This window comes from Salvia hispanica, chromosome 6 (assembly GCF_029641045.1).
Source record: "Salvia hispanica isolate PSC_SH4W2 chromosome 6, Shi_PSC_v1, whole genome shotgun sequence".
Lineage (NCBI taxonomy): Eukaryota > Viridiplantae > Streptophyta > Magnoliopsida > Lamiales > Lamiaceae > Salvia > Salvia hispanica.
The window spans coordinates 18,063,885-18,080,397 of record NC_142697.1 but is presented as its reverse complement, the minus strand read 5'-3'; the positions used below and the strand labels follow the sequence as shown (position 1 = coordinate 18,080,397).

Sequence of the window (16,513 nt, the reverse complement as noted above, 5' to 3'; positions counted from 1 at the left end):
TATGCCCTATTTATTTGAGCAGGATTTCGTTCTGAATATATGAGATATGCAGTCAGAAAATATTTCAATAATCATGCATGCATATTGTTGAAATGATCCAAACAACAATTTTTTGGTTAAGTGGTGAAGATACACTCGATGATAGAATTTGTGGGAGGAGATAACTGTGGGCCCTCCACCTCTAGGTTTTAATTCATTTACTTAATAAAGTTTTCAAAAAATGTGCTTGTGAAATGACTGAGAATTAATGCATAATTAGTAAAGTATAATAGGGAAAAGAATAGAAGTTAAATTAGAGTATAGTAAATACTTCCTCTATTCCATAAAGATTGTCCCACTTTGTCTGGGAACGGGTTTTAAGAAATGTAATGAAAAGTGAGTTGAAAAAGTCAGTGGAATGTGGGTCCTACTTTTATATATTAGTTTTATAATAAAATGTGAGTAGGAATGAGTTAGTGGAATATGAGGTCCACTACCAAAAATGGTAAAAAATGAAATTAGACAAACTTTGTGGGACATACTGAAATGGAAAAATGGGACAATCTTTGTGGGACGGAGGGAGTAGTGAGATCCACATTATTATTAATATTGAATGAGTTGTGATAGTGAATTATAGTGATATAAGTTATAAATAAATTAATGTATATAAATAATGAGACAGAAATGGAAAGTGCAGCATCCGAATCAGATTTAGCTAAACCAGAAAAGTCCCATATTACCATGATTCAAATTTCAAAATATGATATAACGAAACATCTTTGTATAAAATCGGTAAAGTCGATTGCGGCGTCTCAATAGTTGTGTGAATAAAATTAGTAGAACAAGTATTTTACTCCCTTCGTCCCGCTTTAGCAGTCCTAGTTACTTTTGTGCACTCGTACTCTTTTCTACATATTCTCTTTTACTTTACCAATTTTCCACTTTAACGGGTGCACAAAAATAACTGGGACTGCTAAAGCGGGACGAAGGGAGTACTAGTTATAAAATATTTTATAATTCATTCGTCCAATAAGAATAGCATATTAATGTTGGAATGATACGAATTTTAATACACAATTGGTAAAATATGAGAGAGATAGAAAAAAAATGATCGAAGTATATGAAAATGAGACACATATCACTAGTAAAAATGTTCACAAAAACAAAATATTAATTTTTGTAGGAGATACTAAAATAATAAAAAAAAAATAGTCTATGTCTATGAGATAGGAGTGAGTATGTGATAACTATTGGTATATATTTATACAAGAGAAATGTGGTTACTTCATGTTATATCAATCCATTACTATTTCATTCCACCAACATAACACACCAGATGCTATAGAATATTAGTCCACGATGAAAGATGAGATACTCGGAGTGACCATGACACAATTCACATATGGATCATCAATTAGGAAAAAGAAACGGATTAGATAGGTGACACCATAGTGGGTCATGTAAAAATTTGAATGGCTATAATCCCCAGACTTAGGAAAGGTGCAAAATGTATCCATATATATTTTATATATAGTGAGAGAGAAAGTGGTAAGTATTTGTGGAAAGCAATGAAATGCATCCAAAACCAAGTAGGAGACAAAGGTTGGAGGGTGAAGCACCACCACAAGTAATTGCTAATCCATTTCATTACCGCCGTGGCAAGATGAGTCTCACCACTCAAGATCGTCTCAAGCATCAATTCCTGTCTTTATGGGCATGACCGATGCACAAATAATACTACTAGTCAGTAGTCACTCCATTCCACGACAATTTTTTGTTGGACGCATATTTTAATAAACAATTAGTAAAACAGTAAGAGAGAAAAAATAACTATATATTATTAGTAGATAATGAGTCACACCTTATTAAAGAAAAATAGTTTTCAAAATTAGAAAGCACATACTCTTGTTATAAAATGGACTAAACAAGAAAGAGTGTCCTCTTAGGAGACCGAGGAAGTATTGATAGAGTCTACAATTCACTACTTTAAACGACTCCTAGTAATTATAAATTGAGTGAACTACAAAAATAGTCCCTGGACTATGCGTTTATCTCGCCAATGAATCCTGGACTTTAAAAATATCCCCAGACAACCCTGGACTAAACGTTTATCTCGAAAATGGTCCTTTTTCACTGTTTCGTGACGAAAATACCCTTTTGGGGTTTGGGCAATTTGGTCTTTTTACATTTTAAATCTGATATTATTTCAATGATGTAATAAATCTGATATTATTTCAAAATTATCATTCTTCTTCCTTTTTGCCATCCTTCACTTTGTTTCTTTATTTCAATATTAGATTTAATTTTATAAAATTAAATTTTAAATTTTAATTTTTAAATATCAATAAAAAAATTTAATTATTAAAATTACTATTAAATAATATATTAATAGTTTAAATCAATATTTGATAGTGTCTAATATTTAATCAATGAGGTACGACGACACCTTAGTTTTAATCATAAATAGATCATATAACACGATTTATTCCGAAATAAATATGCATCTAATGTAAGATTAATATAATTTTCGTTTATTAATTTGAAAACAATCAAAATTAACTAGAAAATTTCAACAAAAAATCTCCTATATCAAATTTTTATTAGTATCAAATTTTTAGTCAACTTCGTAATATTTTTAGTCAAATTCTCCTATACATTTTATTTCGGAATAAATCGTGTTATATGATCTATTTATGATTAAGACTATTAAATATTGATTAAAAATTAAGGCGTCGCCGTACTTTATTGATTAAATATTAGACACTATCAAATATTGATTAAAACTATTAATTTGTTATTTAATGGTAATTTTAATAATTAAAAAAATTTACTGATATTTAAAAATTGAATTTAAAATTTAATTTTATAAAATTAAATCTAATATTGATTAAAGAAACAAAGTGAAGGATGGCAAAAGGGAAGAACAATGATAATTTTGAAATAATATCAGATTTACTACATCACTAAAATAATATCAGATTTACCAAATTGTCCAAACCCCCTAAAATCCCCCAAAAGGATATTTTCGTCACGAAACAGTGAAAAATGACCACTTTCGAGATAAACGCTTAGTGCAGGGTTGTCTGGGGATATTTTTAAAGTCCAGGGTTCATTGGCGAGATAAACGCATAGTCCAAGGACTATTTTTGCAGTTCACTATTATAAATTTAGTTTGTGAAGTATGTGGTATATTATCTAATGTGATCTTCCGTTTTTTTAAAATATCTCAGAATTATCTAACTTTTGATGTAATATTGCTGGAAATCATTTTTCACTATTTCGTGAATATTTTGCCATTCTGGTAAGAAGAACATGAAATAGTAAAAAAGTTATTTCAGCAATATTACATCAAATACTAAAGCTGAGTGAAGACCTTTTTAAAGAATGGAGACCGCGCGCATCTAATATGATCGGATGGTTAAGGGACAAATTTGTAGATTCTTAATTGGTAAAGTACAAATATGTCTCATAGGTTAAAAATACCAAGAAATAGTGGAAACTGGAAAAGGCATTACAGGACATTTAAAAAAATAGGGACCATATTTATTATTACTACATAGTTCAGAAACTAGATTTTTAGTTCTCTTTTTGAAATATTGTGTTGATTCACCTATAATGTAAAGAAAAAGAATTGGTGGTATTATAAATTTAAAAATATTACATTAAAATCAATGTGTTCACAGTAAAAGTAACTATACTCGAAAAATTTAAATGAAATTTTCGTCTTGTGCGATACAAACCTAGTGTTGCAATCATCTAGGAATATACATCTATCGTGATTCTCTTGAAAATGTTTCTATATTTTGATTTCAAATATAAAATTTAATAATTCCCATTCTATACTACCAAATTAAATCAAGGGTCTTCCTTCATAAAAACTCTCATACGGCTTTGCGATATACCTCCAATCTCCATCCTAAAAATACAGATTTTGATATATTGAATAATAGAGATGAAAAAAAATATTAAAATAATATTATTAAAGAATATAATTCACCCAAAAGGGGAGACTTCGCTTCCCAATGAAAGAAGACTTGTATTTTACTCCCTCCGTCCCATATTTGGAGTTACTTATTGTTGTGGCTCGGATTTTAAGAAAGAGTTGAAGTGTGTAATAAATAAAGTGAGATGGTGGAATATGTAATAAATGAAGTCAGATGGTATAGTGTGTAATAAATGAAGTGAGATGGTGAAGTTGGTTGAAGGTGGGTCCCTTTTGACTTTTGATTTTTATTTTGGTTTATTTTAATGTAGATAATGACATTTTGATATAATTTTGATGAATGATGGGGTAAAATTGAATGACCAAATATGAATAAAACTAAATGTGACTCTTAAATTGGGACGAACTTTTATGGCAAAAAATGACTCTTAATCTGGGACGGAGAGAGTACTTGGTTTGATTTTTCCAAGAAAGGAAAGGGACTTTTTTCTTTCTCATTCGGTCCCACACTCTGTTGGGAACAACCGCCGCACTCCGGCGCTCCAATGAACAAGAGTTCTCCGCCTTACTCTATTTAGAATAGTGGTCGATCCCTCGTGAGGGAGTTACATTCGTAGCAACACCTTATGAACAAGGAAATTTATTAGAAATAAAAATAAATCAATTTTATAGGACCAATCAAAATAAGGAAAAAAAAGAGACTAATACGGATGAAGTATTAATGGAAGTTGGTCACAATAATATACTAATTAGATTAAAAAGTTGCTATGAATCAAGAACTTTTTTGCCACTTTATAGTCTTTTTTGTATTACTATCATTGGATGATACAAAACAGTTATGTAGAAATATTGAGCTCGCAAATTTAGGTACATGACATAATGTCATTATCACATTATACTATTAATAAAATAAATTTAAGTAAAATAGAAACATTGGGCTCACATAGCGCCTTGTAATTTTTTATACTTTGTTGACACGCCTACTAAACAATACTTACTCACTTCTGATCGAGCAGGATTAGTCGGATTATGTCGAAGGCGAGTTCGATACACCATGATCAAACCAAAAAAAGAAGAAGAAAACAATACTTACTCACTTCCAATAAAACATGAGTTTGTAATTATGTGTATACAGTATACTTACTCCCTCCTTCCTAATCTAAGTACGGTACTTTCCTTTTTTGGTACGTCTCAATTAGTCCCAGTCTAAGTAGGATGCTTTTTTTTTGGTGTACGTCTCAACCTAATTAAGACGTTTCCTTTTTAAGAATAATTAACTAATTCATCTCTTCTACTGCATATCTTTCTTACAATATCATCTCTTCTTCCATGGTTTTTTGATACTTTATTCTATATTTCTCATTCTTACTTTATTTTCAATAATTTAATTAATTAAGACGACTGCCTAAATTCTCATGTAAAAAATAAAAAAAACATTTCAATTAAGACGAGGAGAGGGACTGAGGGAGTACTAGATTGTGTTGTAGTACCCCCTCCTTTTCTATTGAAACATGCACACTTTTATTTTTTCATTTGTCTCCGTATTCATTTTCTAACACTATCCCACAACAAATTATAAAAGAATAGTAGTACATATTTACTCACTAAATAATAATGCCCTGAAGTGGAATTATTTTCTCCATTCACTAGACACAAACAATAGTATAGTCAATTCTTGATTCACCCATGATAGAAACATCACTAGATTTCTTAAAACTCATGTGAAAAAAATTTGTGCATGTTTTATGGGAACGAGGGAGTGTTGGATATTTCATATTTGGATGGGATTATGGTGGTGGGCATATAGTAGGCTCATATCAACAACATGTTTTTTTAGTTGGTTATACGTGTTGTCATTCTCAACTTCCAAATTCTTGTGATCATGAAAATGACGAAAAGGGAAAAAAACAAGGAAAAAGATACGAGAAAATAGATTTGACAGCCCCTAAATATAGACCTAGGCAAATTTACAATTATGGTATATGAAAATGGCTAATTTCATAAATGTACCAATTCTTTTCTTTTACTTTTACAAATTTACAACTACTATTCAATAGATACACAAAATCTGGTTGAGCGTATTATTTGCTTAACACAACAATAGTAGACTAGTAGTAGTAATAATATTATCTATTTAGTACTACTTCCAATATTTAACACTTGTAATAGGGGAACCTGAAATAAGATCTAACAATTAATTTTTTTATGTAAAGGCGACACAAAGTGGCAAACTAGTTAGGCTTTTGTTGCCACTCTCATCTCCACATTTATAATTGCGCCTAATTTTCCTTCCACTCTCTTTGTTGTTTCGTTGGTCACTACGGATGTAGTAATAATCCTTGTGCAGAAACACCCTCAGCCTCCCGTTTTCGCGCTCCACGCTGCAGGCGGATGAGGAGGCGAGGATCGTGATCACTAGCCGGCCACCTCCACGCTGAGCCTCCACTTTAACACTGGTGATAGAGGTGAGCGGTGGTGGGAAACTGCTAGTCTGTTTGGTTTTCTTGCCAATTTCCCGAGGCTTGATGTTGCTCGAATATTGTCGCTCTTGTGTGTTGTCCGAGCATATGTCGAAACTTGGATCAATGCAGCTTCCACTTTCACTCCCTAATATCTCTGTGCACATGTCCAAGCCTTTAGTGCTTAGTAAGAATATTGATGGATTTGTGGCTGTCTGTTTGAGTCCATGTGTAGTAGTAGTGTTTTTGCCATTCTGCAAGAAATCCCAGCACCCGGTGGCCTTTGTGCTGCTCATGCTGCTGTCCGGACAACCAGTGTTCTGGTTGTCCGGGTGAGCCCATGAAAACGTGGAGTATGGTTCCGGGTCCGGTTTCGACCAAGATTTTGAGATTTGGGATGTTCTCGAGATAGACGACATTTTTCGGTCGATAAAAGGAGAGTTTTGAGAAAACGGGACGAGAAGAGAGCGGGTACAGGGGAGACGCAGGGGAGATTTGCCTATTTTAAGAGGATGAAAACAGAGGATAAACAGAGATGGTGGGAAATAATTGTGGGAGGGGACGAGGGTGAATATATAGGTGCAAAAAGTGTTGGAATCTTAGTAGTAGCTTTTACTCGGCCACACATATTTTAATTAGGGGATACAACAAACAAGAAAATCCAATAAAATTATGGCCATATTTGTCGCATAAAATTCCACTAAATTGCTTGGTTTATTCTCCACAAAAATAGACATCGATACAGTCCATACCAGATTGGCTGACGAGGACAACAGTCAACAGTACAAATGAAGCCGATAATAACATATTTAGGCAGCATGTTTTTATTTAAATATTTATTTCCGTACATAACCTGAGCCCTCAAATTTTGAAAATTTATGATTGTTCCACAATATCGCATGAGGCGTTCTAAAAGTAAATGTGAAATGTAATCGTATTTATTTTATTTTTCTTTTTTCTATTTACAGCTATTTTCATTTCAATGACCAACTTTTCTTGATAGGTACTACTGACAATGGATGTCAATCGGGCCAGCCTACCGGGTTTCGGGCCAATCCTATTCGGGTTGTGGGTTAATCAGGCTGTGATTTTTTTGGGTTATAAAAGTTCAACCCTAACCCTAAAAGCTCGGGTTTCGGCTAGCCCAGTGGGCTAATCGGGTTGCTACCGATAAAATTAACGTGCGATCAATCCAATAAACAATGGTGAAAATTAGTTATATTTACAAATTGTAAAATACTTAATTATGAAAAATTTGAGATATATGCTTAAACTCAAACATAAACATGATCAAATACTAATATTTGAGATTTATGCAAAATAAAACATAAACATCAAGAATTTTTAAAGCATGTTTTAGAAATTTAAATATATTTTTAGTGAATTTGAAGTTTCTAATTTATATAGTATCTATTATTATGTTAATAAAAATTTATATATTTAATATATAAAATTAAAAATTATTTTTTTAGTAATCTATATTATAAAATAACCAATGAAGTGTTGAATTAGAGTCAATCAAATAGAACGATAGAAATTTTATCGGGTTTTCGAGCCACCCCATCGGGTTTTCGGGTCTGGCCCTAACGGGTTGCGGGTTAATCGAGTACGAGCTAATCGGACTGTGGTTTTATCGGGCTAGAACTTTTCAGCCCTAACCCTGTAAATTTGGCGGGCTATTCGGGCCGGCCCACGGATTGCGGGCTACATTGAGATCCCTACTACTGACTTATGATGGCACTGAATAGAACAGAATAGCCATCCCAATTTGATTAAGAGTGAACTACATAAATGGTATCTGATCTTTTACTTTCGCACATGAATGGTACCTGATCTTTATTTTATATCATTTTTGGTACCCAGTGACAAAAATAACCCTAGGTATCAAATATGTGATTTTTTTTTCATTGAGGATATTTTTGGAGATTTCAATTAAATGGTACCAAATATGTGATTATTTTTTCTTCCTTTCTTATTTCTCTTTTTCTTATTTAGTTCCTTATTCTTTCTTTTTTCTCATTTTCTTCTTTCTTTTTAGTATTTTATCTTCCTTTCATTTTTTCTTTTTACTCCTTAATTTATGTTTCTTCTTTCTTCTTTTTTCTCTTTTCTTCTTTTTCTTCTTTCTTTATAGTGTTTTATACATACATCTTATTGCATTATATAAATAAAAAACAAAATACCTAATTACTTTAATTATTTGAAATAATTAAATTAAATATTTTTTATTAAATTATTTTATACTCATTTTAAGGTTGAAACGCCTAACTAATAATATTCAATTTTTATATCATTGCAGTTCACAACGTTAAATTTTTATTAAGGCTATATTGATTAGTTAATAATAATAACAATAATAATAATTATTATTATTTTTATTATTACATAATATTATGTGATTCATAATTTATATAATTATACTATAATTATTTATTAATTACTATTAGTTTTTAGTATTATAATAATAATATTATAATAATAATTAAATATAATTATAACTATAATTATATTTAAGTATGTTTGAATGATATTAAAAATGAATTAATTATTAATTTATAATATCAAAATAATAATATTAATATTGATTAATAATAATAATAGTATAAAGAATTAGGAGAATGAATGAAGATGTTATAACATCACTTTTGGTGCTAATTTTATGGATGCCCAAAAAACCCTCTATGACATAAATGGGAAAATATATTTGTTTAAAGGGTATTTTGGGAATAAAATTGCATCAGGTACCAAAAATGTGATTTATAGGTACCAAAAATGATATAAAATAAAGATCAGGTACCATTTACGTGCGAAAGTGAAATGTCAGGTACTATTTATATAGTTCACTCTTTGATTAAAATAGTCGTAATAGTGGATTTTGCTACATGCTAGTACTATTCATTTATAATTTCCAAAACCAACACCAAATTTTGGTGAAAATGATTTTTTGGCAATATTGCATCAGCATTTTAAATTGAAAATTGCTTTTTTTATTATTACGGCGTTACCATAATAATAAGATTAGAATAGAAATTTTACATTACATTTAATTTTAATTAAATTTGTATTTGTACACATAGGATAATTTCATAACCAACTAGTGATACGAAATTTAAAATCTAGTTTTGTCTCAAGATCTTGGATAGGGATGACATTATTATAGAAAATATATATGGAATAAGAATCATAGCATATGTATTTAGTTTGAACATTCGAAACAAATATTCATATGTATTTATAATATTTTCAAGTAAATAATCACATATTTTTATATCAACATAATACAAATATATTGTGATATCCTAATAATATGTTATTCATGGACTTGAGAGTATTTTCGTCTAAGAAAATTTAAAAAATGAAAAGGTAGTTTAAACGATATTATATTGAAGTTAATGGGATCTGCTAGGATATTTTCAAGTGTTACTTACCAAAATTAATATATTGACAAAGTTCGTGGACCAAAATATGTTTTCGTCTATAATAATAACAGTATTAATTAGTACTTATAATTGTATAAAATTATACTCCATTAAATGAGAAATTAAAAACGATTTAAATTCGATTAGATATGATTGGATTCCAGTAATCATTCTCGTTCGAGCCAAATCGCACTGTGGGACCCCAATGGACGGCCAGGATTGAACACAGTCTTCAGTACAATTACAACGCACCGCCACTATTCGTTTATTGAGAAACTAAAACACTTGAAAAACACCAGACCTCCACCATACACAAGGGGGTGCTGTTCATTCTGCCCTAGTGTTGTGTTTCTAAGTGAAGGAGAATGGGTAGAAACAAAAAGATGGTCTCTTTCCAGTTACCTAATGATGCTGCTAAACAGGTTTAACACTTCTTTTCCCCCCTTTTCTTTCCAAACTTGTCACTTATTTTATTCTATGTTTATGCTTCATGCATCATGGTTATTAGTACTCCCTCCATTCCATAGTAATGGAGACAATTCTTTTTGGCACGCAGATTAAAAAAAATTGTGGTAGGTGAATTAAGTAAATAGAGACTATAGAGTGGAAAATGGAAAAAGGTAGAGAGATGTAGAGAGAATAAAAGTAGGTGTGGAAAAATGTGTTGACTTTTACTAAAAAGGGAAATGACTCTATTACTATGAACGTACTAAAATGGCAAAATGACTCTATTATTATAGAATGGAGGGAGTACTTGCTGAGCTATTTTTAATTGGTTAGTTCTTTTTTTTATGAACGCTGCTGTTTGTTGGTTTGAGGCTTGATGACATTCTGTCCATGTTTGGTGTTTAATTGATGGCCGAAAGTGACGGATTTGGATCCTCTGCTATGCTCAAAGCCACAGCAGGGGATGCTGTTACAAACAAGCTATTATTTTATATAAGATAAACTTATGAATAAAATATGTGTGTATTAGAGCACAACATCCCCTGCTGTGGCTTTTAGCACAGCAGGGGATCCAGATCCGAAAATGACTATTTTGTTACTTTGTGTTGGAGCATTTCTTAAGAAATAAATATTCAATGAAAGTAGAGTGAGAATAAAGTAAAACATAGAATGAAATAGGAGGGTTGTGAGAGTATATTAAATTAAGAGAGGAGTAATAAAGTAGGATAGAGTTTGAGACTAAACTAAGAGAGAGAATAAAGTAAGAGTGATGACGTGTGTTGTGTTTTTTTAAAAAATGAAATGGCCCAACTTTAATGGGACAACTATTTGATGTTTTTCATTTTTCGTTATTTCTATGTCACCATTCTTATCTCGTTGAGCGATGCAAAGTCTTTTATCAAGAAAACAAGAAATATTCAGCCAAGTAGGCACAAGAAAGCAAAAGTATGCAGTTGTTGCAAAACATGGTATTGTTGTAAATGCATGTCTGTGTGTATGAGAGAGATTGTATATCTTTGAAGTGGTGAGAGATATGGAACATTTGAAAGTTCTCAAACTAGAAGTTGAATGTATTATAATTGTATGGTAGGATAAAGCATCCAATGCTAGTTCAGAAATGAAAACCGGTGTGGAGAAACTGCATCTGCAAGCTAAGGAGGCTTTGAATGTGGAGAAGAACTCAAGGGCCGGGACTGTGGTTGTGAGACGATCAAGTCGTATTAAGAGTTTGACCCCATCTACTAATAGCCCTGAGTTGGAACATGTTCCGGAACATGTTGATCTTGTTGAAGAGGAAAAGGAACAAGAAACTGAGTTTCAGCCAGTTGGCAATCTGCTTGTTGAAGAGGAACAGGAACAAGAGGTTCAGCCAGGTAGCAATCCTCCAGAAGCGCACGGAGGAAGCCTGGAAGAGAAACTCGATTATCTTGTTGAAGCTGTAGATTATTTGAAGTTCAAGGTTGCATAAGTTTGTTTGAGCTACCAATCTCCACGAATTTCCTTTATTAATGAATCTGGTTGTTGGTAGGTTTGTAAACGAGATGCAATGGCGGTCCCTTCTCCTGATCTCAGCTACAAAAGCTTGTACCTCAGTTCACAAAAGCAGGCAATGACGGCTTATGGTTTTTTGTTTTTTGATCAATGATGATCGTATATTACTTTTGTGGAAGGCTGAATTTTCTTTTGTTGCAGATTCAGATGTTGATAGATGAACAACTTAGGCTGGTCAAGAAGCTGGAATTCGCTCGTGGAAAAATTGCAGCAGTAATCTTAAACTAAACTCTACTTTGTTTTTGTGTTTTCAAGATGTGTCTTTTGATAATATCTCATATTTATTGAAAATGTGAAACAAAATTATGAAAACAAGATCATGATTTTTTAGCTTAACTGCCTAACATCCATGGATTGTGCCTGCCATCTTTGCTATTAATATTCGATATACATGTGTTTGATGGAGGAGTCTATTTAGTTCATGTAGGAGTATTATCATCATAATATGTACAATTTGGATTTGGATTTGGATTTGGATTTATCTGTTGGTGCACTATGTCTGTTTTATCTTTAGGATTTGAATTGTTTTAGTTTGAAATAGCTTGTGAGTTGTGACTGTCTTTTTCCTTACACTGATTTTGACAGTATGAGGAGATGAAGGTTGCTGTGGGAGGTCAGAAGGAGTTTGTGCTAGTCTCCGAACTGGCAAATGCTGCAGGCGTTGCCACTGCAAGCTTATCGCCTAAAGTAGATCAAAAGAGTAGCCCATCTCCTCCGCCTGAAGCAGTTCAAAAGAGTGGCCTGCCATCTCCCAACGTTCGTAAGCAAAGTAAGCAAATTGGCCAGAAACGGGCGAGGTGTTGATGCTGCTGTTAGTCGTCGTAAGTAGGACATATCTTTGTGGTGGTGGCTTCTACCTTTATTGGGGTTAGTGTGCAAATGTTGTTTAGACTTTGTGGCTATTTTGTGGCTAGTAGAAGAGAAGAGTGACGATGAAAACTTGTAGTACTACTATAGTATTTTGCACTGTTTCCTTAAGGCTTGTTGAGTTGTTGTCCATGCCTTTCTATCCACACTATAGAGAAAATCAGAAAATGATCATTTTAGTTGGCATTAAATTAAATCACTGTCCGTTTGCTAAATTCTCTTGGCACCATTAAATAACATAAAAATGTCTGATAAAGTAGTACTTGTAATTAATTAAAAAAAATTCTAGTGTGGCTGCTGGGATTCGAGCCCAGGTCTCCACGGCCACAACGTGGAATTCTTACCACTAAACTACAGCCACTTTGTGTTCAGCGTTTCTTTATTTATCTTAATAACATTTCTAGCGGTGTACGCGTTATAATTTGTGTGATATACTCTCTAGTCCAATTCAATGAATTTTCATTTACTTTAATCGTATTGTATGGGTTACTTTGCACGATGAAATTCCAGCTATGAATTTTATATACTATTGGCTTTTATGAAATACCAAAAAACGAATATAAATATTGCACTCTGAAGACTATCTAGTCTCCTTGTCTCCTATTAATTGGTATACCATTTGATACAACACACGTTTTAAGAAATTTACTATTTCTTCCATCCCACTATAAGTGACGTGTTTCAATTTAGACGTTGTTTTACAAAAATGATAATAATAAATACTTAGAATGCATATAAAGTAAAGTAAACGAGAGAATAATGTATGTGCAACTCTCTTCTATATTATTCCCTCTCTTACTTTCTTTCACTCCACTCTATTTATTTATTATCATCTTTGTAAAATAATGATAAAAAAGAAACACATCACATATAGTAGGTCAGAGAGAGTACAAAGTGGGTGAAATAGTTAGTAAAATGCGGCTCCTACTTTTATATACCGTTAATTTTGTAATAAAATGTGAGTGAAATAAATTAGTGGAACACGAGTTACATTACCAAAAATAGTAAAAAGTAACCGTGTCAATTAATTGAGAACGAAATGAAAATTATTTTTTTGATGCTATCTAGTATGGACTCACTTCCGAAATTAATTCGTGACATTCAACCAAAAACTTAATGTCTTTAAAACAGTAATTACCCCTAAATTTATGCAGTCAAACACTAAGAGCACTCCCAATGGAGGTGGCGAATTCTCGGCGATAAATCGCCGATTATCGCCGAATTATCGCCGGCCATTGTGGCGAAGTCGGCGATAATTCGGCGATAATGTTACCGTTGCTTCGCCGAGTGGCGATTTATCGCCGGATTATCGCCGAGCGATCGCCGGCCACTGTGGGCGACGCTCGGCGATAATCGGCGATTTTTAAAATTTTTTTTTTTTTTTTTGGCCGAACGGCTATTTTATCCCACCCCTATAAATATTTCATCCTCTTCCTCCATTCATCACCCACAAACTTCATTCACACAAATTTTCAATCTTTTTTCTCTCCATCTTTATTAAATGAGTTCTGATTCATCGTCTCGTGCTCAGTCCGACGAGGAAATATCACATTCTTCTTCCGAAGAAGAGGTACCTCCCGCTCCCACCGGATGGGATGTAGCGGGTTTCGCCAACAACCCAATCAACAACTATATCTCCCGCTGCATACAAAGCGAGATCGCTCGAATGCAGCAGCCACCCCCCCAACGGCCAATCCGCCGGCGGCGCCGATACATCCCTCGCAACCACACTGGTGCGCACGATCGGCTGTTCGCCGATTATTTCGCGGAGGAACCACGTTATCCGGCAGATGTATTTCGTCGCCGGTTCAGAATGCGCCGCTCCCTCTTCCTGCGCATTGTTAATGCGTTGTCCGCGCGTTACCCCGAGTTCCGGCTCCAGCGAGACGCAGCAGGGAAGCCCGGACTATCGCCCCTACAGAAATGCACTGTTGCCATCCGGCAGTTGGCATATGGAGGGTCCGCCGACATGTTCGATGAGTATCTGCAATGCGGCGAGACGACTGGCAACGAGTGCCTGAAGAATTTCTGTCAGGGCGTGCGAGAGATATTTGGGGAGCACTACCTTCGCTCGCCGGACGCAGCTGACTGCCAGTTCCTACTGGATTGGCACTGGAGGACCCACGGCTTTCCGGGGATGCTCGGCAGCATCGACTGTATGCACTGGCAGTGGAAGAACTGCCCAACCGCGTGGCGAGGCCAGTTTACTACCGGCTACAAAGGTACGCATCCCACCATCATTCTTGAAGCCGTTGCCGACCAACGGCTTTGGATTTGGCATGCTTATTTTGGTATAGCCGGGTCGAACAACGACCTAAATGTTCTCAATTCCTCGCCCCTTTTCAACGAGCGGATCAACGGATTAGGCCCCTCCATCGAATTCACGGCCAATGGCAATGTGCATAACATGGGGTACTACCTGGCTGACGGCATCTATCCGCAATGGCCCGTGTTTCTGAAGACGATCAGATGCCCACTCGGAGATAGAAGAAGGTATTTTGCCCGAGCGCAAGAGTCTGCGCGCAAGGATGTGGAGAGGGCATTTGGGGTGCTCCAATCGCGATTTGCACTGGTAAAGGGTCCGACGCGCTTTTTCTACCAGGGGGATATTGCCGATATCATGTATGCGTGCATCATCATGCATAACATGATCATCGAAGATGAACACGAAGGCGTCCTCGACGTCACCAACGACCCAAGTGTTGCATCATCGAGTCACGGTGTCTCAACCGAGTCCGCCCGCCAGGGTGTACCGCACAACGAACATGAACGGTTCCAGGCGTTCATGGACATACACCAGAAGGAGGCCCATCAAGCACTACAACACGATATCATCGAAGAATTGTGGGCAAATAGAAACCGCGCCCACCGCCCTTGAATTTTTTTTTCTTTGAATTTTTTTTTTGATTTTTTATTTCCATTCGTGTACTTTTTTTTTTTTTAATTTTCTTCGTTGTAATGTGTACCCGTGTTTAATACAACGAACTTTATTACTATTTATTTGATTTATCTTTATAAATTAAATAAGCTAGCTTTATTATATATAAAAATAAAACAATTAAATTAGTGATGATGTAAAAATGAAATGTTGAGTTAGGGAGAAATAAGGGAGAAATAAGGGAGAAACCATTGTAGGGGTTGGCTAAAAACTGGGGATAAAATGTGATGCTGATGTGGCGCTGATGTGGCAGGAGTTAGGGAGAAATAAGGGAGAAATAAGGGAACTCCATTGGGAGTGCTCTAAACTACATTTTTTCATGGACAGTCTGTTATTACTCAATTATTTATTGCAGTTTCCCTGATAAACTACCATAAAGTGGCAGCTGCCGCGTAATTAACAGACCTAATTATTTTTTAAGTATTTGATTGTATTGGCATTTACTACCAAGGCATTGCCACCTCACATGATTTATCATCCCATCGACAGAAGAAGAAACCTGAAAAATTATTCTTCGATAGACAAAATATAATCAATCTCCCTTTGAGATTGTCAGAACAATTAAAATGAAGTGGAAATTTTATTTATTTATTTCATGATTTGTGTTTTAGTTAGATCATAGCTGTCCTTTTTAGAGAAGGTTAAGGAGTTAGACACACAAATCTTATTTTAATTAGTCCATTTGACGTTTGACCTCAATGTTTACTAACTAGGGTAAGCAAGTAGTCTTACTTTGTTAGTGGCTTCAACTCCTACTAATTAACTTCAGTTTTTTTAATCCAAAATGAAAAAAGTTCACCGCAAATTTAAACGCATAACATAAAAAATAGCCCAAGTGTGTAGCAAAAGAAGCCCTAAATTGGAAAAGAAAAGGATTTACCCATATACGAAAAGGGAAGGGAAAATAAAT

General features: G+C 34.2%; 2 protein-coding genes and 1 non-coding gene across 3 annotated transcripts; 1 reads left to right on the top strand and 2 right to left on the bottom strand.

Moving 5' to 3' along the window:
• Window positions 1-6,004: 6,004 nt before the first annotated feature.
• On the bottom strand, window positions 6,005-6,907 carry LOC125206314 (protein FANTASTIC FOUR 4-like). Its single transcript, XM_048105587.2, has one exon. It carries the CDS (start codon window positions 6,798-6,800, stop codon window positions 6,126-6,128), a length of 675 nt encoding a protein of 224 aa, XP_047961544.1. The 5' UTR covers window positions 6,801-6,907; the 3' UTR covers window positions 6,005-6,125.
• A 3,156-nt stretch (window positions 6,908-10,063) lies between these two features.
• LOC125204535 (uncharacterized) lies at window positions 10,064-12,797 on the top strand. Its single transcript, XM_048103221.2, has 5 exons — window positions 10,064-10,222; window positions 11,338-11,706; window positions 11,776-11,853; window positions 11,940-12,011; window positions 12,384-12,797. Exons 1-5 carry the CDS (start codon window positions 10,166-10,168, stop codon window positions 12,600-12,602), a joined length of 795 nt encoding a protein of 264 aa, XP_047959178.1. The 5' UTR covers window positions 10,064-10,165; the 3' UTR covers window positions 12,603-12,797.
• A 157-nt stretch (window positions 12,798-12,954) lies between these two features.
• TRNAH-GUG (transfer RNA histidin (anticodon GUG)) lies at window positions 12,955-13,026 on the bottom strand. Its single transcript has one exon. It is a non-coding gene; the product is annotated as a tRNA-His (tRNA).
• Between the last annotated feature and the right edge of the window lie 3,487 nt (window positions 13,027-16,513).

Excerpts from the sequence above, each read along its gene's own strand:
- LOC125206314 (XM_048105587.2), bottom strand. The coding sequence starts at position 6,800 with ATGTCGTCTATCTCGAGAACATCCCAAATCTCAAAATCTTGGTCGAAA.
- LOC125204535 (XM_048103221.2), top strand. The coding sequence starts at position 10,166 with ATGGGTAGAAACAAAAAGATGGTCTCTTTCCAGTTACCTAATGATGCT. Across the intron at positions 10,223-11,337 it reads CTAATGATGCTGCTAAACAG|GATAAAGCATCCAATGCTAG; the intron begins GTTTAACACTTC and ends ATTGTATGGTAG. Across the intron at positions 12,012-12,383 it reads CTCGTGGAAAAATTGCAGCA|TATGAGGAGATGAAGGTTGC; the intron begins GTAATCTTAAAC and ends TGATTTTGACAG.